The sequence below is a fragment of the Xyrauchen texanus genome, chromosome 11 (assembly GCF_025860055.1).
Source record: "Xyrauchen texanus isolate HMW12.3.18 chromosome 11, RBS_HiC_50CHRs, whole genome shotgun sequence".
In the NCBI taxonomy this organism is placed as follows: domain Eukaryota; kingdom Metazoa; phylum Chordata; class Actinopteri; order Cypriniformes; family Catostomidae; genus Xyrauchen; species Xyrauchen texanus.
Window position 1 is genome coordinate 29589769 of NC_068286.1, and position 26177 is coordinate 29615945.

General features: G+C 42.3%; 1 protein-coding gene across 5 annotated transcripts in view; it reads left to right on the forward strand.

Moving 5' to 3' along the window:
- Positions 1-11176, forward strand: part of LOC127651374 (runt-related transcription factor 1-like) — a 74311-nt gene extending 63135 nt beyond the window's left edge. For 4 of the 5 annotated variants that reach the window (XM_052137150.1, XM_052137151.1, XM_052137153.1 and 1 more), the window contains 3 exons: positions 925-1074; positions 7095-7220; positions 8628-11176. In XM_052137150.1, coding sequence (XP_051993110.1) covers positions 925-1074; positions 7095-7220; positions 8628-9139 — 788 coding nt within the window. In that variant the 3' untranslated portion in view covers positions 9140-11176. The remainder of the gene's footprint in view (positions 1-924; positions 1075-7094; positions 7221-8627) is intronic. The other variant, XM_052137152.1, reaches the window with a different exon arrangement.
- Positions 11177-26177: the final 15001 nt, after the last annotated feature.

Here is a 26177-nt window from a genome sequence, read left to right on the forward strand (position 1 = left end):
TATTCCCCGCTGGTCCGTTGTTCGGGTCGGGAATCTGCCGACCGTCGCCACCCCATATATTCCCTGTGCCTGTGTGTCTGTGTCGATGTGCAGGCCTCATCTTCAGAGCGCTCAGACACGCTCTCTGATTTCAGGGTGACTTCCTCCCCTCGCGTGCACGTCGACGTGTGTGTGGATGAGTGCGGCTGATGGATTCACACAGCTGTGAGCTGCAACTTTTCTGCTGCTTTTTTCTCTCATCACCTGTGATCACTAAAAACGCACGCTCGCCGGTCTCTGTGTGAGGTCATACACACATGTCACTTTTTTCTGTACATACAGAGAGACACTTTAACAGAAACAGCAGTCACATCCCCACTACATTATAACAGACAGACCTCTCGCCTCAAACTCACATTCAAATAAAAAAGCCTTTATATGCAAAACTACAGTGAAGTATTTAACTCTAAACTCCCTCTACTGGAGCTGTGACATACTATTCCAGTTCTGCAGACTTCATCCTAAACTTCAGAATAAATTTCTCTCCTCTCCTCTCCTCTCCTCTCCTCTCCTCTCCTCTCCTCTCTTCTCCTTGACAAATATCCATATTTCCATTAGTAGAATCTGTATGATACAGGAGCCAGTGTGTGTGTGTGTGTGTGTGTGTGTGTGTGTGTGTGTGTGTGTGTGTGTGTGTGTGTGTGTGTGTGTAGGAGTCAGATTGTATTGCATAGGTCTAATTCCTGCGAAATAACTGTAGGGTGTCCTAAAATGGCTTTGATTCTGTTCTGTATGATTCTGTATGGACTGTAGGTAACGAAATTGCTTTCTGTCATTGCCACTCTGTGTGTGTGTGTGTGTGTGTGTGTGTGTGTGTGTGTGTGTGTGTGTGTGTGTGTGTGTGTGTGTGTGTGTGCGTGTGCATGTGTGTGTGTGTGTGTGTAGGTCACCGTCAGAAGCAGGAAGAAGCTGTAAAGCCCAGTGCATTAGCTTTCTCTGAGCAGTTGAGGCGAAGTGCCATGCGGTGCAGTCCACACCACGGCCCCACCCTCAACACACCCCCCTTCAGCAGCCCCGCCCACAGCCAGATTTCTGGTGAGTTAGTCTCGAAGATCTCTCTCTGATCATATACGTACAACAAAGAGAAATAGTAGAGAAGGCCATAAATTAGTTTTTTATTTTGCTATTCTGTTCTATTCGATTATATCTTTTGTTCTGCTTTGTTGCTCTATTATTGTTTTTTCGGGTCTGTTCTGGTCTGTTTTGTTCTCTTCTGCTTTGTTGTTCTAGTTTTGTTTATGATTCTTTTCTATTTCTCTGTTCTATTCTTTGTGGTTCTATTCTACTGTGTTTCTTTTTTCAAATTTTGTATATCTCCCTTTTCTGATACACCTGATATTTTGTTCTATCCTTTTCTTTTCTGTCACTCTATTCTATTCTATATAATGTAAATTTGGTGCTATTTTTCTCTGTTAGATTTAAATGGATTCTATCAGATTCTGTTCTGTTTTTCTGGTCTATTCTGTTCTTTTTTATTTTATTCTGATCCATTATTCTATTATTTTCTGTTTGTTTCTCTTCTGCTTTGTTGTTTTGTTGTGTTCTAGCTTATTATTTTCTGTTGCTCTGATATTCTATTCTATTTTATGTCTGTTGTTCTGTTCTATTCATTTTAGTACTCTTCTTGTTGTTCTGTTCTCTCTTACTCTGTTCTGATGCTCTATTCTATTCTACTTTATCTGATTCTGTTCTGCTCTGTTGCTCATTCTATTTGATTTGATTCTATTTCTTTATATTTTTCTATTCAGTTTTTGTCTGTTATTCTAGTCTTTTCTGTTTTGTTGTTCTGTTTTGTTATCTCTTCTGTTTTGTTGTTCTATTATGTTATATCCTATTATCTTCTGTTGCTCTATTTTATTCTATTTGTTTCTATTCTGCTTTGTTGCTCTATTAGATTGAGTTGATTCATTTAGTTTCTGTTCTCTTGTTCTACAGTATTTTGTCCTGTCCAAGTTGTTTCTGATAATCTGTTCAATTCTATTTTATTAGAATTACATTAGATTCTATTCTTTTATGTTGCTCTATTCTATTCTATTCTATTCTAAACTCACTTAGAGAGTTTTTGGAGTATATAGTGTCATTAGAGTAATTAGTAAAGTCACAGTAATTGCTTTTATGAATTGGTAATATGTATTCAGAATGTCCCACAAACACTCCTGTTTCATTCATTTGCATAAGTATATACTTTGTCCTATTTATTTACAATAATTTTTTACTGGTTCGGGAGTAGTGGAAGTGTGCGTGGGTGTGTTTGTGTGAGTGTGTGGCACTTTGGTTGTTACTGGTTCTGCTTGTTCCTGGCAGGTGACGGGGGGGGAAGTAGGGACACATCACACATCATCGGACGTTCAGACATAACAAATATAGAGAACAAGGCCACCTTTGATTGGAGCTTAGACGAGCATGCCAGAGCGTGTCCACACACACATACACACACACACACTTGCATTGGAAGGGAAAGTTTAGGCCATAATAATAATCAGCAAAGCTCTTTCACTGTTTCGTTTGTTTCATACGGCCAAGAAGTGAAACTTAAACATTCTCTCCTTTCATATAGAAATTGCTTCAATTTAAACTAGCAAATTGAAATTGGTCGAAAGCCCAATGTCTTGATATTCAACTTCTTTTATATCTATTTTAATGCAATAACTTAAACATTAATTACTTTCAGCTCCATTTAACACATTTTACTATATTGAAATCCATTCTGCAAGTTTTTTCCTAAAATTAGCCCAGTTAAGTTTCCAGGTTCATCCATGCCTAATAGTGTTTACATATTTGTAAAGGGGTAATGAGGAAAGGAAGAGGCGAGAACCGGCTTGACAATGTAAATAATATTTTAATACTAAACTAAAAAGACAAACAAACACACACAACTGTCCATAAATCTCTCTCTGTCAGGCTAATTAGCCTGATTAGGGGCCGGGTGTGCAGAATCACGACCCGGCCCCGCCCTCTGCACTGCCACATTCCTCCCTCGTTCTCTTAGGTCGGGGAGCCCCCGGCATGACGTACACCCCCCTCCCCCTTTCCCTGGGGAGGGGCGTACCTTCCAGCCCATTTGCCAACAGGTCATCCCCATCTACCTGGATGAGGGAGGAGACAAGGGGAGGGAAACAAATAAAATGTGGCACCTACACGCAGTAACCGTGATTGCGCCAAATTAATACAACTTTTAAAAGAGAGGGAAAAGGCCAACATAGAGCGGCAGTGGAAGAGAGAGAGGAGAGAGAGAAAAAAAAAATTACTTACCGGTTATCCGATACTTCATTGTCTGGTCCTCGGCCACTCCTCCACCGCCAATGGATGACAGCCACACCTCCCCGAGTGGATCAGAGACAGCCTTCCAGTCCCTGGTGGACGGAACGCCCCGCCACATTTTTGGTGGACGGCAGGTGTCTCCCCCATCCCTTGCAGCGGTAACAGCCCTTCATCTCCTCACGGTTGGTGGCCGTTCCTCCACTTACAGTCAGGCGTGCTTCTCTGTCCTCCGGCGGATGGCCGTGGCTGCTCCCGTGGGGTGGATGGTAGCAGTGAGAACTCCACTACGGCGCATCCCACCTCCTTCCTGGGTTTTGGCACCAGTGTAAAGGGGAAATGGGGGAAGGAAGAAGCGAGAACCGGCTTGACAATGTAAATAACATTTTAATGATAAACTAAAAAGACAAACAAACACACACAGGTGTCGGACAGCTGTCCGTAAATCTCTCTCTCCATTGCACTGCTGTCTTTGTTCGGCTTTTATCCCTCTCGATGGCTAATTAGCCTGATTAGGGGCCAGGTGTGCAGAATCATGAACTGGCCCAACCCTCCTTCCTGCCACAGTATTATACAGTTGACATTTAAAAATGTCAGAATGACATTGCATTAGATAACAAAATATGAAAGTGCATTTCAACACTATATCTATTGTTTTATGATTTCAAACGTAAAATTGATTTCAAACGTAAAACTTCTTATTGGGAAATGTTTTTCACAGGAATTTGAAGAGTGTGCTTTGATATTTTGTTATCTAATGCAATGATATTCAGACATTTTAAGTGTGACTTAAGTGTCTAAATACTTTTTGGGTCTTTTGAGAACTGAGCCGATGAGAGCTATAATTATGTCATCAGCAGCACTTCTGCTTTCACTCATTGTTTTAGACATTTCCCAATCCGGCAAGTCCAAAACACGGGCCTCCACCTCTGAATTACAGAGATCCTGTTAGTTTCTCTTCCTCTTAATGAGCGCAGATGGGAGTAAGGTGACAATGACAGAACGATTGACAAAGCAAGCACCTTGCATGTGCGAAGTGGGGAGGAAGTAGACCACAGAATAGAGGAAGAGAAACATATTTGACAGGAAACAGGCTTGTGAGAAAATCCGTCATTCAAAGGGCAACCAAATCTAGTGCAGCTTGATATTTTTTATGGAAATAAATTGATTAAATTAAAAAGAGAGAACCAGAACAGTGAGGCAGACAGTTTACAGATGGTTCAAGTGTCAACTTTAATTTGTCCCTTAAGCTATGAAAGAGCAAAGTATGAGCAATAACATTAAATGGGTACAGTAAGAGAGAAATGGCATGATGATGGAATGATGAAAGGCTGTAGTAGACCAACCGAGAACAGAATGTCTCCTGCCACGTGATTCCCTCTGATCCAACAGCCAGAAATAACAGTGGGATTGCTGCCAAAGGAAACCGTTATTAAGTCATTCGATAGCTTTTTCTTTCTCTTTTTTTCTATGCTACTTATCTTTTCATACTACAGAAAATCAAAAGTAGCTGGTGCCATGGACTGTGTATATGTTTGTTTGTGTGTCAATGTGTTTAAACAGGCTGTGGTATGTGCAAGTTTGAGGAAGCTTATATATTTAAAGAAGTTTACAACTCTTGTTCGTGTAAGAATTTGTGGACAGAGCTCGCTGCATATTTTCTGCGATGTAGAGATTGTGCAGATAGGGAAGTTTGGACAGAAATGTATTCAGAGAAAGAGTTTTGGCATCTCCTTCCGAAGTAACGTATTCCACGCAAAAACGTTACTGCCAAACTTATTGGATGTCGCACAGATAATTTGATATCCACAATTTGTTTTCCAGAAGGATTAAAAACATTTGAAATTGGCTGGAGGGAATCTTGGAAGCTGGAATACTTAGCAGGAAATGTCTCTTGCCTGATCATAGAGACAAAGCAACAAAGTCTCAACTTTGATCATTCTGGTGAATCGATTAATAAATATTTAAAAAATAATAATAATTTCAAATCCAATTCCAAAAGACATGTTTGCATGTCTTTCCCAAGTTTACATGTATACCAATATACTGAAACTAGCAAATAGGCATATTTTTTTTAAATCTGACAATGCAAGAAAACCATGTTTACAAGATACTTTAAATAATCATATTATTCTCTGCTTTTGACGTCAAAACATATGTAAACCCATTCACTAGTTTCTAAAATGTTGTCATTTTTTACTCACCCCTCATATCATTCCAAAACAGTATGCTCTTTTTTTTTTTTTTTGTGGAACACAAAAGGGTACGTTTTGAGGAAACAAACTGAAATTATTTTACAAACAACAACAGTTGACTGTATTGGTCAAGCAGTGTTAATCTTGTCAGTAATATACAAGACAAAAAAGAAGCATCATGATGAAAATTAAACAATATTAATTAAAACATGCAGTTGATGAAAATATGATGAAAAAAATTATACTGGAACAAACCGCTCGGATATTCTACAAAATTCCTTCTTTTGTGCGCTAGAAGAAAGTAAGTCATACATGAGAGTAAATAATAATAAAATTAAAAAAAAGTACAAAAAAAACTATTCCTTTAAGAGCATTTATGTGTCTGCGCATGTTTTTTAGCCTACATTCCTCTGCATTTAGTAGATTTAGTGTGTGTGTGTGATCTCAGTAAAATTATTGAGCCTCGCTTGCACTGGATGCCCGAATCTGCTTCCAGCCACCCACCCAGCCATGTGTGACTCATTCCCCAAATCACAAGCACCGAGCCTGGGGTGTGGAGGCAGGAAAGGAGGGGGCTTCTGGGGGTGCCTGGCAGTGGGCCGCGGTCTGGCTGCACTTGAAACGGGCCGCACACTCTTTGGCCGCTGTGCATAATTTGCTTCCTCTCTGATGGGCCGACCTCCCCTTCTGTCTGGAAGTCAGGCAAGCGTTTATGAGACCGTAGGGAGAGAAAGAGCCAAACCCACACTGAGAAAATGTACACTGAGAAATGTATGTTCATGGCCCTGTTTTCCTCTCGCTCTATTATTCAGTGTACTTTTGTTTATCTTGTATGACTTTAATTGGCACATATGTGCAGACAAGGCCCAAAAATGACAATTCTGTGATCATTTACTCACTCTTATGTTGCTCCAAACCCATATGACCTTATTTCTTCTGTGGAACACAAAAGGAAATGTTTCAAAGAATGTTACATGCTATACATTTCCATTGAATGAACTTGATGGTGATTTATAAGATCAAGCTCCAAAGGGCACCATAAAAATATTCCTTATAACTCAGGCACTATATTCCAAGTCTTCTGAAGCCATACAATAGTTTCATGTGAGGAACTGATCAAATTTAAGTTGATATTTGATTAAAATCTTCCCTTATGATGGCGCAAAGCTCATAGACTACTTTTATGGTGCTTTTATGTTATTATCTGAGCTTGACAGCCCCCGGTCACTAAATGCTTTCATTGAATGGAAAAAGCAGTGTGAAAATTCTGCTAAACATCTCTATTCATGTTTCACAGAAGAAAGTATGTCATCAGGTTTGGAATGACATTTAGTTCTTTTGTTTTTTACAATTATTCCTTTAAGCTTTCACTGGAAAAATAACTGGAAAAACTGGAATGGATAAAACGGTGTGTGTGTGTGTGTGTGTGTGTGTGTGTTTTTGTGTGTGTGTGTACACAGGTGTACATGTGTATGTTGATGTCTGTGTTCTTATTAACAGTTAATAATATTTCTATATTTTTGTGGGTGTAATTATTGGATGAGCTACACTAATGGAACAGTCATTAAACATTGTCATTAATTTAATTGTTTAATTTTGTAGATTCTAGACAGATGCAAACATCTCCGTCCTGGTCTTATGAGCAGTCATACCCGTACCTGGGCCCCATCTCCACCCCAACTGTTCACCCGACGACACCCATATCACCCAGCCGCAACGCCATACACTGTAAGTATTGGTACATTTCAAAAATATAAAACATGGTAGTACCAAAGTATTTTTGTGACCTATTGTTAGAGCTGCTCCATATAAAAAAAATGTACTGTGGCAATACAGTGCTGGTATTAGATGGTAAAACCATGGTACTTTGATATATTTATCATGGTTTAGAATGATCCAATGCTATATTCATATACTTTCACATGGTATATACATTTACCATGTACTTTCCAAAAGCCATGATTTTAGAAAGTAAATGTCCAAGAAAATATTGTATTACCATTAAATGTCCAAAGAAAAGACATTACCATCAATACTAGTGTCTAAAAACCATGGTAATACCATGATATATTTCCCCATAAAAATGTTAATTCTATCAATGTAACACCCAAATACTGTTATGTTCAAAAAATCACAATTACTATTAAGTTACTGTCAAAAAGCATGGTATGTATCGAAAAACATGGCATAACCATTGTGCTATGTCCAAATAAAATAGTATTACCATGGTACCTGGTCTAAAAACATGATATTACCATGGTACATGCCCATAAACATGGTATTACCATGTAACATATCCAAAACCATAATATTACCATGGTTCATGTCCAAAAAACATGATATTACCATGTTACTGTAGGCAGAGGAGGGGCGGGTCGGAATACCTCATCATTCCGATATTCCGACCCGGCCCCGCCCCCCTCCGCTCCACAGTTACATATCCAAAAAACATGATATTACCATCTTACCGCCATGCACCAATGCCTCCACAGGCTCCGCCCTCCTGTACCCCTCTCTGCCCAATCAGATATTAGGGATATTACCATGAGACATGTCCAAAAAACATGTTATTGCCATGTCACATGGTACATATCCAATAAATGACATAATCATGGTAAATATCCCAAACATTTGATTATTTTGGTACATGTCCAGGAAACATTGTATTACCGTGGTGCATTTCAAGAGGAAAAAAGGTATTTTGAATAAATGTGGTAAAATATCCACACTTGGATCAAAATTTCATACCAGTACAAATTTAAAGGGACAGTTCACCCAAAAATGAAAAGTATCTCATTATTTTCCCAACAGCATGCCATCCCAGTTGTGTATGACTTTCTTTCTTCTGCAGAACACAAATTATGATTTTTAGAAGAATATTTCAGCCCTTTTGGTCCAAACAATGCAAGTGAATGGGTGCCAAAATTGTGATGCTCCAAAAAGCACATAAATGCATCATAAAAGTAATCCCTAAGACTCCAGTATTTAAATCCATGTCTTCAGAAGTGATATGACAGGTTTGGGTGAGAAACTTTTATTGAGCAAAAATTGGATCAAGCACTATACTTGTTGAACCAATAAGCTTTTTACCTTTTATTACCACAATAACACAACAAAATGTTTGTCTTCCTGCAGGTCCTGATCTGACTGCGTTCACTGACCCACGTGTGGGCCTGGAGCGCACATTTCCGTCCCTGCCCTCTCTACCTGACGGGCGTTTCTCAGACCCACGTGTGCCCTACCCCACCGGCGCATTTACCTACACCCCAACCTCCGTCACCAATGCTATCGGCATTGGTATGTCCGCTATGACGACCGCTGCTGGACGTTATCACACATACTTACCGCCCACGTACCCCTCGGGGTCATCCCCGGGTCAGGGAGGACCCTTCCAGGCGAGTTCTTCACCCTATCACCTGTACTACAGCAGTGCTGCTGGGTCGTACCAATTCTCCATGATGCCAGGAGGAGGCGGCGGCGAGCGGTCACCACCACGAATCTTACCGCCATGCACCAACGCCTCCACAGGCTCCGCCCTACTGCACCCCTCTCTGCCAAATCAGAGCGATGTCGTCGTGGAGACCGAAGGGAGCCATAGTAGTTCGCCAACTAGCATGTCAGTTGAAGCCGTGTGGAGGCCATATTGAAAACTAAGACACTTTTGCAGGTTGACGGACAGTCAGTTGACCAATAGGACGTGGGCAGCTTAACAAGGTGGTTTCTGATTGGATTAAAGGAATGGAAGGACTGACTTTTGTTTTTAACAGCACAGCATGAGACTCGTTAGTTTTTCTAAATAAATTTGTGGATAGTTTGTATTGTTAATAATATTGTCATTGTAATTTTTATTATGATTGTTTTATTATTATTACTGTTGTTGTTCTCATCATCATTGTACAACATTGTTCACCTGTGTCAGCCATATTTTTAGCACTGATTCCACTTCAATCCCTTTTGTGTCATATAAAACATCACCATGCATCGTCTTAGACCAGAAACATACTTTACACAAGTACACAAGCGTGAATGCTTGGCTAATGCATCGCAAACGTACAGTTCATTTGTACATACAACATAATATAAATGTACATTCTTACGTTACTGTAGCAGTAACAAACCTCGTCACTAGAGATGAATTAATAATCTTTTTGATATTTTTCAAAAAGCAGAAATAAATCCATATTTAAAAATCAATTGTCCTGCATTTATCAGACACTTAAACATAAAAATGATCATTATCCGTTCTAAAAAATTATATCAGTTAATTTCTGCTCAGTACTCAAGGGGGCAATAGCTAGCCTCACACGTCTGTGCCATTAAATCAGATGTGTTATTATTTAGGTAGCTAGCTATAAACATGACAACTGTGAAAAGTTCACTAAATAAATTACTCTGTAAGATTCTCTTCAAACTGTCAATTCGCTATGAAAGCTGTTGATCTGAATGAAAAAACTGACCGTAGAAGATTGTTTATCTTAATGTCCGTCATAGCGGTCCTTGTGGCATTGCTAAAAAATGCAAATGGTGTACCATAAACTAAGATTTGGGACATTTTCATATGCAATGAAGAAAGAAATCAAGCTTGCATAGCTAGCACTTGTTTGCATTCATATTTTTGCGTAGAGTATGTTTTGGGTCATAAACTTTTGAAACGATCTGCAATCACCCCATATGTGTAGAAGCAAAACGTTCACAGTTTACAATTTAATTTATTAGCCAATTAATTTGTGCCAGTAATCAACACTTGATTTGCATAAGTTAATAGATTTTTGACCATACACTTCAAAGACCCATCTTCTGTTTTCTCAACACACTTAGTGACTCTGTAGCCAAGAAAGAGCACTAACTAGAACAAAACAAAGTCTTTAACAATAGCAAGATGCTTTTAAGAGTTTAAACAGACATTTACAGGTTTACGAGACTTTTACCCAGTCACTGCCTTTCACAGTCTTTCTCTTCGCAAGATTTACAGCGCAACATGGTGTCTGCGAATTCAACTTTTCTGATTGAATGCTTTGGCGGTTGGCTGGAAGCAAGATGGAAGAATCTTGTACCTCCTTTCTATGTAACTAGATTGTAAAATAATGTACAGGTCAATGGCGGTTTGATAATGACATTGCCTAACACACGACACTCTTCACAACTTCTACTATTGTAAATCTGGCAAATCTTTTTCAAAATGCAGCTAAATTTAAAAAAAAAAAAAAAAAAAACTTTGTTGTGAAGAAATATCTTTCTATTTTATGTGTGGTGTATTTCTTTCTTGTGATTAGAGGTGTTTGCTAAGGCACTTGAAGGAGGGACTTGAGTCCTATCTAGACAGCAGAATACTCAGTTGAGCACTAAAAACCATTTAGAACATTTTTGCTACTGCATATCAATGCCTTGGCAACCACCCAGAACACCCTAGCAACTAAATAGCACATTAGAGGGGAAAAAATGGGTTGTGAATGTTGATTTTTATGTTCACTTTAAAATCATTATCTTACTTTTCTCCAAATGGTTCATGTCGTCTTGGACTGATATACAGTAAGAACTTTTTGTCTACTGAGCATGTGTCCGTGTGAACACCCACTCCAGTGTCAATTTACTATTCTAAACTCAGGAAGAATTTATACAGACTTAGCAGACAAGCCCCGACCAGCCCTCTGCCTGCAGATAATATACAGATAAACAACTCTCACATTCACCTGTCTCTCTCTCTCCCTTTTACATGTTTTCTCCTCCAACTTTTTCATCTATTTGTTTTTCCTCATCCAGCAATAATACATATTTGGCCTATATAAAAATATATTGAAAATATTTGTTTCAAAATATATTTATATTAATTGTTAGATTTTTTTATGGAGGGCCAAATTAAATAATTAAAAAAAAATGTATCCCCTTTTCTCTCAATTTGGAATGCCCTATTCACACTACTTAGTAGGTCCTCATGGTGGCGCGGTTACTCACTTCAATCTGGGTGGTGTAGGACAAATCCCAGTTTCCTCCACTTCTGAGATGGTCAATCTTATCACATGGCTCGTTGTGCATGACACCACGGAGACTCCCAGCATGCGGAGACTCATGCTACTCTCTGCAATCCACGCACAATTTACCATGCTCCCCACTGAGATCGAGAACCACTAATCATGACCACGAGGAGGTTACCCCATGTGACTCTACCCTACCTAGCAACAGGGCCAATTTGGTTGCATAGGAGACCTGGCTGGAGCCACTCAGCACACCAAGTTACACAAAATAAAATAAATAAGTAAATAAATAATCAACTGCATAATGAAATCTTTAAAACAAAAATTGTTTAAATAATACATTTATAATTAACTCACTAAATAAATCAATAAATGTACATTGTATTAAATTTTAGATCTAGTTTGCAAAAAAAATTATTATCTTTGTGTTGATTTTTATGAAAGGCAAAATTATTTAAAATTAAATCTTTAAATAATAGTTAAATACATGATAAAAATCATTAAATTAATGATTTAATGATGACCAAATTGTTCAAAATGTAAATCATTGAATAAAAGTTTAAATAAATAATTAAACACATAATGAATTTGTCATGTATGAAAAAAAAATTCAGTCATTAAATTAATCAGATCACTAAATAAATCAATAAATGTATAATACATTTTATTTCATTTTTGCACTAGTTTGCATCCAGTTTACTTTTAGCATTATCTGTCGGTTTATTTTTCATTCAAGTACGAGCTTTGTGCTTGCCGTGGCAAAGCTCATCACCACAATGTCCCACCTAGGGCCTCAGTTCACTGCCTCAAGTTAAAAGAGCCCACCCCCATGTCTCTACATGTTGCTAGGGTTACACTGAAAAGGCTGCATGCCACTGCCATGTCTCTATGATGTTCTGGTGCAGATATGGGTGATGACATATGGTTACTAGGGTGCTCTGCATGGTTAATAGGGCTTGGCTAGGCAGTTGGCAGGGTGCTTTTTCATGGCTGCAAGTCAAAGGAGCCCATCCCCAAGTCTCTATTACTTTGGTACCCAAAGATATCCCTCTGAGCCAACTGCAATGCAAGTCTAGGATATTGGGTTGCTAAGGTGCATTGGATGGTTGCTAGGGTGTGGCTAGTCTGCTGATAATTTGATATTTAAAGGCTGCTTGCTAGCCCGAGTCAAAAGAACCCACCCCATGTCTTATGATGTTGTGAAGACTGTGAGCGTCATTTAATCATTATTTTAATGCTTTTATACATACTTTATACTTCACTTATTTCATTAGCAATTTAATGATTTAATTAAATATATCTTTAAGGATTTAGTTTTAAGTAATTTGGGCCTCCACACGTTTTAGCTAAATTTACACTATTAATTTGGCAAACACTTACAAATACAAAGTGATTCACACATACCATACCTATATCTATATACTGTATATCAAGATCTGTGTATACTCTGTAAATATATATATATATATATATATAAGTAAAAATCACCCCTAAAAAATGTAAAACATTGTCATGTCAAATACATCAATTTAATCGATTCATAAAAACAAATTGAGAATTTATAACCTCTAACCCAATAATTAAATCAACCCATATAATGTATGCCATAAAACATAATTTATAACTTTAATTGAAAATTAAATAGAATATTAGATTTCAAATAATACATTCTTTTTGAGGGCATTTTTGACCACACATTTTGAATATTTGGGGCATTTTTATCTATTTATTCATTTTTGGTAGCATTTTTAAAGAAAAATTAAGGGGGAAGGGAGGGGCTCTGGGCAAAATTGCTACCAATATACAGTGGAATAATGTACAGATTTTGCCCTTATGGAAAGAAATTGGTACTTTTATTCACCAAAGTGGCATTCAACTGATCACATTCACAATGTATAATCAGCACATTAATAATATCAGAACTTCGTAAATTACTTCAAAGAGTTCTCATTTAAAAATCCTCCACGTGCAGAAATGACAGCTTTGCAGATCCTTGGCATTCTAGCTGTCAATTTGTCCAGATACTCAGGTGACATTTCACCCCACATTTACTGTAGCACTTGCCATAGATGTTAAAGTCTTGTTGGGCACTTCTCACGCACCTTACAGTCTAGCTGATCCCACAAAAGCTCAATGGGCTTAAGATCCATAACACTCTTTTCCAATTATCTGTTGTCCAATGTTTGTGTTACTTTGCCCACTCTAACCTTTTCTTTTTGTTTTTCTATTTCAAAAGTGGCTTTTTCTTTGCAATTCTTCCCATAAGGCCTGCACCCCTGAGTCTCCTCTTTACTGTTGTACGTGAAACTGGTGTTGATCGGGTAGAATTCAATAAAGCTGTCAGTTGAGGACATGTGAGGCATCTATTTATCAAACTAGAGACTCTGATGTACTTATCCTCTTGTTTAGTTGTACATCTGGCCCTCCACATCTCTTTCTGTCCTTGTTAGAGCCAGTTGTCATTTGTCTTTGAAAACTGTATTGTACACATTTGTATAAAATATTCAGTTTTTTGGCAATTTCAAGCATTGTATAGCCTTCGATCCTCAAAACAATGATTGACTGATGAGTTTCTAGAGGAAGATGTTTCTTTTTTGCCATTTTTGACCTAATATTTACCTTAAGACATGCCAGTCTATTGCATACTGTGGCAACTCAAAAACAAACATTAAAAACAATGTTATGCTTCATTTAACAAACCAAACAGCTTTCAGCAGTGTTTAATATAATGGCAAGTGATTTAGCATGATTATTCAAGGATAAGGTGATGGAAATGGGGCCTGTCTAGATTTGATAAAAAATGACTTTATTCAAATAGTGATGGTGGTTTTTTTTACACCAGTAATGTCCTGACTATACATATACTATATATAGTCACCCTTTTGCCCAGATTTACCTATAAGCAAATACACTCAGACCTGCAGAGGACGGACAGCACATGCCGCTATATAAAGTCAGATCTGTCCCAGCACTATAATTGTGGTCTAGGAGTCCGGCCAAGATCTATAAAATCAAATAGTCTTAGGGTGTGAGAGCAGTGTGATACAGCCACCCAAAAACACATACCACCGTCTATCTGCATGCACAATTGTGTGCTTACAGATAAATAGCTCTGAGAAATATCTGCAGGAATGTGCTGTAAAACAGGTGCTATGTGTGATGCTTCTTGTACTGTGCTTACATTTTTTTTTTTTTAGAGAGAGAAAGAGGGAACATTTATTGTAAATTTTGGGAGACAGTGGAATGGGAATGGGCAGTGGAGTCTTAATTTGTAGAAGAAGAAAAAAAAAACTCTATTTTCCTAAAACTGCCCAAATCCTCAGGGTCATTGCTCAACCTCAGGCTATTCATCATGTCTTCATTCCTGACCATCAGCAGGATCAATATGTAGAGCTGAAACCCCTGACATCTCATCCACACAGACAATATTCACCCCCTGACACTTCACATCATGATTAATCACAAATGCAAATAAGTAGTGGGCAATTAATCATGATATGAACCGAAGTCCTGTCATTAATCTATGCTGGCATGTTGAAAAACAGCAGTGACCGAGGAAGCTGTGAGTATAATGAATACATAAGAATATGAGTACAAAATATATATATATATATTTTTTTTTTTTTTTTTTTAATCTGTTTCAGATTTTTATAATCAAAGTTCCGTTCTGGGAACTATTGTGTTTGCACAGTAGGTGGCACTGTACTTCTTAATTTAACTCATTCATAAATGTCATATTTTGCTGGCCCATATACAGTAAAGCCACAGCTGGAAAATCCATCTCTACAGCACATCAAAGTATATATTTTTTTATTTACTCTTCATGTTACTCAGATATTGGTGCAGCAGATTTGAATATTTTATAATAAATATAACTTAACTGTTTTACAGTGCAGATTCCAGGCTATTTTTCAATCTAAACATATGCTCTATACTGTATTTTGACAGTCACGTTGTATCCAAAATGTTGTTTAACTTTAAATTTATATTTTTTTATTTCCTTAGAAACAAACATGAAACAGCAGAGAATTTACATTGTCAAAGTTTTTAATGCAACTACCACACAGCACACGATTCCTTCAGACTTACACAATCTTTTGAATCATCTGTTCATACCACTTCTATGAAAATGAATGAAAGAAATTGGAACGCACAACGGCAGCCAACGGTCAACGAAAAAAATACAGCCTGATCACCGCAGCCTTAAAACACCGATCACGCCTCTCCTCGGGAGAATGGTCTCCACCTGTTTGCGTCCAGGAACGGAGCGGTGAGGGTCCGGTGCAAGTTAGATGGGTCACTGTGGATTGGAGCACGCGACGCAGCCGGGCCACTCGAGTGAAGCCGGCACGACACGCGCCTCGGACCAATACAATGTTATTGCTTATTTTAAACTGTTACTGTTCTTTTATCATAATCTTGATCAACCGTTTTGGAGATTTCTGTCTTTCAACATTCAAGTAGATATGAGCTGCTCTGCTATAAGGCTTGTTTACATAGAACATAACTGTCCAATCTGTCCAAGAGCATTCGAAACACACACTGAGTGGACTGACTTACCTTGAAAAAGCTACTTTGTGGAAAGGATCCGGAAATAGGCTTGGAACGTTCTAAATAATTTGTTTTGCTTACATTCTTGAAATGGTCCATCTATACTATTCATAACAAGTTATTCTTTATCTTAACAAATACGAAACAGTAGAGACTACATTTGTAGTGTGTTTGCTACTTGTTGACTTAGATCAGGGTTCCCCAATTAGTTTTCACCTAGGGCCAAAGTCAAGGGCCACGGCCCTCGATGTAATGACAAAGTGTTTGTGCTGCTGCTATTATTATTGCTATTATTACTAATGTATTTTCTCAGTATTAGTAGCCTGTGTTATTTATTCAAACAATTATGAACATTTTGTTTGTATACAGATACACAAAACAACACAAATATGCCAGCTGGGGAAAAACACTAAAAACAATAATGAACAATCTGGATTTCCATGTCCTCCATGCGAGTCAACTATTCCTGCTCATCTCCAAACGGGATCTACTCCCTGCACTTTCTCTAATTACAGATTAAATTATTAGACCTATTAGCATTAATACTGTTATTGTTCTTAAGGGTTATATAACATTATTACAGTAATTTCAATAAAGACAGTGAAACAGTGTTTTCTTCTATTATTTCTAATATTATGCTATGCATCATATTTTATACTGCACAATGCATGTTATTCTTAATGTGCACTATTCCAAGTGTATTTTATCACAGTACCTTGTGTCATATTATCTTGGCATTAATTCAGACATTACAAAAAGAGTAGTTGGCCTCAGGAGTCTGTTTGGAATATACTCATAGCTAAATATATGTGAAAATATAAATAGGACGTATATATATATATATATATATATATATATATATATATATATATATATACAGTGAGGAAAATAAGTATTTGAACACCCTGCTATTTTGCAAGTTCTCCCACTTGGAAATCATGGAGGGGTCTGAAATTGTCATCGTAGGTGCATGTCCACTGTGAGAGACATAATCTAAAAAAAAATCCAGAAATCACAATGTATGATTTTTTAACTATTTATTTGTATGATACAGCTGTAAATAAGTATTTGAACACCTGTCTATCAGCTAGAATTCTGACCCTCAAAGACCTGTTAGTCTGCCTTTAAAATGTCCACCTCCACTCCATTTATTATCCTAAATTAGATGCACCTGTTTGAGGTCGTTAGCTGCATAAAGACACCTGTCCACCCCATACAATCAGTAAGAATCCAACTACTAACATGGCCAAGACCAAAGAGCTGTCCAAAGACACTAGAGACAAATTTGCACACCTCCACAAGGCTGGAAAGGGCTACGGGGAAATTGCCAAGCAGCTTGGTGAAAAAAGGTCCACTGTTGGAGCAATCATTAGAAAATGGAAGCTAAACATGACTGTCAATCTCCCTCGGACTGGGGCTCCATGCAAGATCTCACCTCGTGGGGTCTCAATGATCCTAAGAAAGGTGAGAAATCAGGCCAGAACTACATGGGAGGAGCTGGTCAATGACCTGAAAAGAGCTGGGACCACCGTTTCCAAGGTTACTGTTGGTAATACACTAAGACGTCATGGTTTGAAATCATGCATGGCACGGAAGGTTCCCCTGCTTAAACCAGCACATGTCAAGGCCCGTCTTAAGTTTGCCAATGACCATTTGGATGATCCAGAGGAGTCATGGGAGAAAGTCATGTGGTCAGATGAGACCAAAATAGAACTTTTTGGTCATAATTCCACTAACCGTGTTTGGAGGAAGAAGAATGATGAGTACCATCCCAAGAACACCATCCCTACTGTGAAGTATGGGGGTGGTAGCATCATGCTTTGGGGTAGTTTTTCTGCACATGGGACAGGGCGACTGCACTGTATTAAGGAGAGGATGACCGGGGCCATGTATTGTGAGATTTTGGGGAACAACCTCCTTCCCTCAGTTACAGCATTGAAGATGGGTCGAGGCTGGGTCTTCCAACATGACAATGACCCAAAGCACACAGCCAGGATAACCAAGAAGTGGCTCTGTAAGAAGCATATCAAGGTTCTGGCGTGGCCTAGCCAGTCTCCAGACCTAAACCCAATAGAGAATCTTTGGAGGGAGCTCAAACTCCGTGTTTCTCAGCGACAGCCCAGAAACCTGACTGATCTAGAGAAGATCTGTGTGGAGGAGTGGGCCAAAATCCCTCCTGCAGTGTGTGCAAACCTGGTGAAAAACTACAGGAAACGTTTAATTGCAAACAAAGGCTACTGTACCAAATATTAACATTGATTTTCTCAGGTGTTCAAATACTTATTTGAAGCTGTATCATACAAATAAATAGTTAAAAAATCATACATTGTGATTTCTGGATTTTTTTTTTTAGATTATGTCTCTCACAGTGGACATGCACCTACGATGACAATTTCAGACCCCTCCATGATTTCTAAGTGGGAGAACTTGCAAAATAGCAGGGTGTTCAAATACTTATTTTCCTCACTGTATATATATATATATATATAATATATATATATATATATATATATATATATATATGCAATAGCTCTTTACTCATCTCACTCACATAAAAACAAAGATTATATACTTCTCAGAGTGCATCAACACCATGGAAAGAACATAATGAAACAGTTCTTTTTTTAGTTATGTTTGTAGAAAAGCAACAGCGCCACTTACTGTACAGGGGTGAAATTGTTTTTCATTTTTATTTTTTACGGACCCTCCAGGGGTACTCAATTAAAGTTCCAAGGGTGCCGGTCTCTACATTTCCTTCCAGGCAAGGGTCTGGATAATAATATGTAGCTTAAACATATTATAACTTACATCTACATCTTGCATCTATGTGAACTTCTGCAATTAATCAAGATGGACTTCAAAGACTTTGGTCATTATTAAGGTTCAAACACAATCGATGTTTAATCACTGACCCTTAACACTTAGTTTAATAATTTTAAACCATGATTTTACCTATACATAATTCATATTTACATTACATTTATAATGTTAGCCAGAGGGGAACTGGCCCCCAGAGTGAGTCTGGTTTCTCCCAAGGTTATTTTTCTCCATTAATCTACATCTTTTGTGTTCCTTGCCACAGTCGCCTACAGCTTGCTCACTGGGGTTATTAATACAATTATCATTTAATTATTTTTAAACACTAATCACATTTTATCTAAATTACACAATGATGATTAATCGACTTTATAGACATTACAGTTTTATCGTCTGTTAATGCTGATATTCGTATCGGTTACCTAACGTAACCTCGGTTCTCTCTAGATGAGGGAACGAGTATTGCGTAAGCTAGCTTACGCTACGGGAAAGATTCATCTTTTCTGAGATATTGAAGCCAAAAAATTATCCTTAATTTTTGTATCCATTGTCAACGCAGTGCGGCAGCTGCAGACCTTGAGCAAGCTAGCTAGCGAGCTCAGCCTATAGACGAGCTTGGGCGAACTCGCATCCAATGAGAGGCGTCCGCGCGCTCACTGCATCAAAGCCCGCCAAAATGGGCGTGACTAGAGTGCATATAAGCGTAGTTCGTAGGCTGGAACCCTGGTTTTCATTGACTGAAGCGAAAAGTCGCTCGTGGCGCGAGCACGGCCGGCTACGCAATACTCGTTCCCTCATCTAGAGAGAACCGAGTTTACGTTAGGTAACCGATCACGTTCTCTTACGAGAGGTTCTCTCGTATTGCGTAAGCTAGCTTACGCTACGGGAACCCATTGTCAACGCCGTCGCGCCAAGCATCCACTGTATGAGCCCCAGGGAATTAAGGGGGACCGGGGAGCCCTTATGAGTGGGGAAATAATATTTGGCCGGCAAGAATGCGGATTGATTGTGTAATACATAAGCACATAGTAGGACGGGAGCGACAGAGCGGCGGTGCCGGTCTGTGTGGAATGTGTCCCATCAGTGCAGCTCACCAGGGGAGCTGTAGCGTGATAAACCGCTAGTAGTTTTGCCTGCAGAGCGGGCACTTCCATATTGTAAAATCTGACAAAGGTGGAGGGAAGTCCATCCGCTGCCACACATATGTCGTGAATGGAAATTCCGCTGGACCATGCCCACGAGGATGCCATGCCTCTAGTGGAGTGAGCCCTAATGCCCAGCGGGCATGGCAGGTCTTTGACGCGTATGCAGCAGCAATAGCGTCCACTATCCATCTAGATAGTGTCTGTTTCGGCGGCGAGACCTTTGGTGCGCCCTCGAGCGAAGCGAAAGCTGCTCGAGCGTCTGAAAGCAGCGGGCGCGCAGTAAACAATCTCAGTGCTCTGACCGGGCAAAGGAGATTGGCGTCGCGTTCGCTATCCGGTGCTGGCAGCGCCGATAGGGAAATGACCTGTGCTCTGAAAGGAGTACCGATCACCTTGGGAACATAGCCGTGTCTAGGCTTTAAAATGACCTTGGAGTCACTTGGTCCAAACTCAAGACACGCATGGCTGACAGACAGCGCGTGAAGGTCTCCCACACGTTTGACTGATGACAGGGCAGTCAGAAAAGCGGTTTTGAGTGAAAGGTATTTCAAATCCACGGATTGAAGTGGTTCGAAAGGGGGCTTTCATAGTTTCGAGAACTATAGAAAGATCCCAGATAGGAACCGATGGAGAGCGGGGGTTCATCCTTCTAGCTCCCCTGAGGAAGCGGATGACCAGCTCGTTTTTACCCCATGACTGGCCGTGCAGGGGTTCAGCGAGCGCCGCAGCGGCCGCCACTACACTTTGAGCGTGGATGGGGATCTGCCCTTATCCAGCAGCTCTTGTAGAAATCTGAGCAGCGACGACACCCCACATGTCCGTGGGTCCAGGTCTCTGTCGGTGCACCATTTTGAGAACACAGACCATTTTGGCGCATAGAGTCTTCTCGTGGAAGGGGCTCTGGCGTGTATGATGGTGTTTATTACTCCTTCTGGCAGAGCGACGGGTAGTCGTTGATCACCACGCATGCAGCGCCCAGCGCTCTGGGTGGGGATGCCAGATTGTACCGCTGAGCTTGAGAGAGGAGATCTGCTCTCACTGGGATGGGCCCGCGGCTGTCAGTGACAGCTGCGTAAGCTCCGGGAACCATGTCTGATTCTCCCAGCGGGGCTATGAGGAGCACCGAGTGGCCGTTTCCCTGATCCTCTGCATTACCTGTGGCAATAGCGAGGCGGGAGGAAGGCGTAAGCGGGCGTCTGGGCCAGTCCTGGGCCAGCGCGTCCTCGCTTCGAGAAAAATATTGGGCAGTGAGAGTTCTCTTTGGGCGCAAAGAGGTCTATCTCTGCTCTGCCGAATAGGTGCCATAGCGTCTGGACTGTTTGGCGTGCAGGGACCATTCCCCTGGGGAATATTGTCTCTGGACAGTCTGTCCAGGCCGTCGTTCAGGTGGCCTGGCACGTGCGTCGCCCTCAGCGGCGCAGGTGGCACTGGGACCAACTCAGTATGCGTTTTGTCAGATGGAAGAGGTTCCTGGATCTGACACCGCCCTGGCGGTTTAGGTAGGATACCACAGATCTGTTGTCGAGCGGACCAGGGCGTGGTGACCCTGAATGACGGGAGAAAGCGCCGCGGCGTGCTCGACCGCTATCATTTCCAGACAATTTATGTGAAGGAGCTTTTCCTGAACTGACCATAGGCCGAAAACCGGAGAGCCCTCGCGGACCGCGCCCCAACCCGTGTTGGGCGGCGTCTGTCGAGATGACTTTCGGCGAGATACAGCTCCCATTGTCACTCCCGCTGATACCATTCGGCCACTGTCCAGGGCTGCAGAGCTGATATGCAGGTCTGAGTCACCTTGATGGGCTGGCGGCCTGTGGCCCAAGCCCGGCGAGGCGCGGGTGTTTAGCCAATGCTGAAGCGAGCGCATGTGCAGTAAACCCAGCTGAAGTACTGCTGCGGCTGAGGCCATGTAACCTAGCACTCTCTGGAATTTCTTCAGAAGCGTGAGGCTGTTCATCTGAAAAGATCGCGACTAGTCAGCTGAACACGGCGTCGCGTGCTGTGTAGATAAGCGAGCCGTCATTGCCACGGAGTCTAGTTCTATTCCCAGGAAGGAAATGGTCTGACTGGGCTGTAGTGAGCTCTTGGTCCAATTGACTGCAAGACCCAAACTGTTCAGATGGCTGAGGAGAACTGCTCTGTGAAACAGAAGCTCCATATGTGACTGAGCCATAATCAGCCAGTCGTCCAAATAGTTCAGAATTCGCAAACCCTGACTCCGCGGGGAGTGCGAGCGCCGCATCCATGCGCTTCGTGAAAGTACGAGGTGCTAAGGACAGGCCGAGCGGAAGGACGGTGTATTGATAAACCTGGCCGTCGAGGCGAATCTCAAGAATGGCCTGTGACGGGGATTTATCTGAATCTGAAAGTATGCATCTTTCAGATCGAGAGAAATAAACCAGTCCCCTGGCGCACATGCTGCGAGGAGTTTCCTGATTGTAAGCATTTTGAGCGGTCTTTTTGCAAGCACCTTGTTCAAAACCCTGAGATCTAATATGGGTCTGAGGCCGCCGTCTTTCTTGGGAACAAGAAAATAATGGCTGTAAAGCCCGACTACGCTCAGAGAGGGTGGCACTTTTCTATGGCCCTTTTGCACAGAAGGCTTGCTATTTCTGAGCGAAGCAAGCACGCTGCTTCCGTGTTCACAGTGGTTTCGAGCAGCTCTGAAGCGAGGGGTGGCGATCGAACTGTAGCAAATAGCCCTGTTGTATTGTGCTTAACACCCACTTGGATATCCCTGGAATAGCTTCCCACGCTTTGAAGCGTAGCGCTAGAGGGTGAATGGCCAATTCAGCTCTGATTGCCGCACACAGAGCTGAACAAAATGTGTGGCGCGTTTAGTGTGTTCATGCATGATTGCTCGCAGACAGCATGAACAGGCTGTTTTGTGAGTGACTTCCGATTGGAATGAATGGGGAAAGAGTCACATCTGTTACGTGATGCGCATAAGCAGCGGGACTTACACACAGAGGAATGGTTGCTGGCCGTGTAACAGAGCGGGCAGAGAATGAGCGTAGCGCTGCGCATTTGTGGGCGCATTTATTGACTCTAGCGCTCGGCGGTTCAGTAACCGCTTTATGTGAGCGTGCTCTGGTGGGGACACGAGACATGCAGTGCTTGTGTGCAGAAGTGAACACTGGATTGTGGGCACATTTTCTACACATAGGGCTGGTCGGTGTGACAGAGCGGGCAGAGAATGGTAGCGCTGCGCATTTGTGGACGCCTTCATTGACTCTGGCCTTCGGCGGTTCAGTAACACGCTTTATGAGGCGTGCTCTGATAGGGAGCACGGGATGTGTTATGCTTGTGTGTAGGGGCGAACACTGGGTTGTGGGCACTTTTCTACACATAAGACATGTTTGCTCTTTACAAGATTTATTTGAATTAGCCGTGAAAGCGGCGTTTGAGTCTGAGCAAGCGGGCAGTGTCACCGGCTTGTTGGCTGCTAAATTCACCACTGTAGTAGCCTGAGAGAAGGGGACTGACAGGGGCAAAGCTTTGACGGTGGTCCGGCCTGGCGGGACTGAGCCGTCGTTTGTTCAACACAGTTAGGAAGACTTCGACTGCTCGGGTTTCAGCGTTACCTTAGATCGAGGCCAGCGGGCGGCGGTCTGCGGCGGCTGTCTGGCGCTGATCGAGGCGGCCGCCCTGTCGGCGCTGAGAAGTCTGAGATTGTTGAACTGGGCGCTGTGAAGAGGCTCGTGCAGGAGGCTGATCACGTGAGCGGCCTGCAGAGGAGCTAAGCGTGACGCGGCAGGAAGAGGTTCATGGCTTGGGTGGCTTTCTGGACTTCTGAGAAGCGGTCAACAATGCCACTCACGCGGAGCCGAAGAGACCGGTTGGAGAGGCGGTGCGTTGAGGAACATGGAGCGCTCTGCTTCTCCGTGTTAGCCATAAGTGTCTCTCGGTCACAGTCAGCGAGGCCATGCACTTCCCTAGAGCTTGGGCTGCAGCTTTGGTAGCCGAAGGCGAGGTCTGTCGCGCTCGTAGATCAGTAACAGCCTCTGGGTGCCTGCCTTTCTCATCCCACTCCGAAGAAGGTCTGCTTGTAGGATCTGTAAAGCGGCCATTGAGTGCAGAGCAGATGCGGCTTGGCCGGCGGTGGAATAGGTAGCGGCCAACATAGGCGGAAGTCGCTCTGCAGGCCTTAGACAGGAGCACAGGCTTGGAGCAGCCATCTCGCGGAGGGCGGACAAAGGTGTGCTGCTACCGAGTCCTCGACCGGGGGATGGAGGAGTAGCCTCTCTCAGTGGCGCTGTCCACCCGGCGAGAGAGGTGGAGGCGTGTGAATGGGTCCTGGCTGAAAAAGGGCGTTCCACGACTTTGCAAGCTCCGTATGTAATTCCGGCAGGAAGGGGCGGCCGGGCGCGGGTGTAAGCGGCGATGGCTTTGAAGAAAGCAGCCGTCGAGTCTGTTGGGTGCCTGCTCAGGGGCGGTGAACACTCGAGCCCGAGGCGGTCGGCGGCCTGTGTGAGGCGTGTTAACTCCCCGTCGACTCGGCGCGGGTCCTGCTGGATTCCTGGGCTGAGGAGGAGGCTTGGGAGCCTGTCCACTCCTCGCTGTCGAAGCCATGATGGAACAGTGGCCCTTATCCTCCGCTCGTCATCCGAGATGGCAGCAGTCGCGGCCGCTCGGCGGCAACTGCGGCGTCCGAGGCGGGGAGGGTGAGCGATGCTTCGAGGAGAGGCTCGGCGAGGCAGTCGCTTCAACCACAGTTCCGGCAGCCTTTGTGGCGGCGCTTCTTCCTCTGCGGCTGAGGGTAAAGGCGTGGCGGTTTCTGCTTTGACCGCTTCGAGTCGAGCCCGCAGGGTCGACATCGGTAGCTCCTCGCAGAAATCGCATCCGCCCTCAGTGAGGGCGAGCTCTGCGTGCCCCAGTCCCAGGCAGAGGCGCCAGATGATGTGGCGGTCTCCTGTGCTGAGAAGAGCGCGACATGAGGCGCAAGTGGGCGAGGCATCTTGAAAAAGAGCGCTCGTACTCTTTTGTGAATAGTTTGTGAGAACTAGCTTGCTGAATAAAAGGATACGTCGTCGGATGGCGTAGCTTCGCAGGATGGCTGAAGGTGGCTGAGGCGGCCGGCTTCTTCTAGCGCTGTCCACGCTTGCTAGATGCCCCTCGAGCGGCGACACGGCTTCCAGGTCAGCGATCGCGGAGAGCTTCGCTGAAGAGATGAAAATCAGGGTTCCAGCCTACGAACTACGCTTATATGCACTCTAGTCACGCCCATTTTGGCGGGCTTTGATGCAGTGGCTGCGGACGCCTCTCATTGGATCTTGAGTTCAGCCCAAGCTCGATCTATAGGCTGCAGCAGTTGCCGCAGAGCAACCTATGAGCTCAGCTAGCTAGCTCGCTCAAGGTCTGCAGCTGCCGCACTGCGTTGACAATGGATACAAAAATTAAGGATAATTTTTTGGCTTCAATATCTCAGAAAAGATGAATCTTTCCCGTAGCGTAAGCTAGCTTACGCAATACGAGAGAACCTCTCGTAAGAGAACTATAAAGCTGCTTTGAAACGATGTGTGTTGTGAAAGGCGCTATACAAATAAACTTGACTTGACTTGACTTACCACATTGGCAGCAATAGTACATTGTAAAGAAAATGACAAAAAAAAAATAATAATAATAATTCCTAAACCATCAAAATAGTCTCTCTTCAAAACTGGGCAGGGATGAGGACATTGGGAGCCCAAAGACAGCCAAAGTAGTGGGGTCTGAGGGATCTTCTACCAAAAGATTAAAATATTTCATCAAGACTTCATCAGTCGAGAGCACTTGGTTCCCCTTCTGTCACTCACTCAACTCGACTCAGCTTCACGAGCGAAACGAACGGTCTTATCTTTTAATATTAATATCATCTCGGTTACTGTCGTAACCACAGTTCCCTGTTGGAGGGAATGAGACGTTGTGTCGATGTAGTGACACTAGAGGTCTCTCTTGAGAGCCTCGGTTACCTCTTATCTTTGAGAAAAGACAGATGAGAATTGGTGAACAGAATTTGAATGCCCCTCCCCCGGACATACGGGTATAAAATGAGTGGAGCGTGCATCTGTTCTGACAGATTTTTTCTTCGGAGGCGAGCTGTTGTGTTTCAGCGAGCTGAGTAATCCCACTGCTGTTTCACTCACCTCTAAAAAAGCATATATTGTTGGAGATATGGCACATTTCAGTGTCTTTTCTCTTTTTCTGCAACCAGTGCAGAC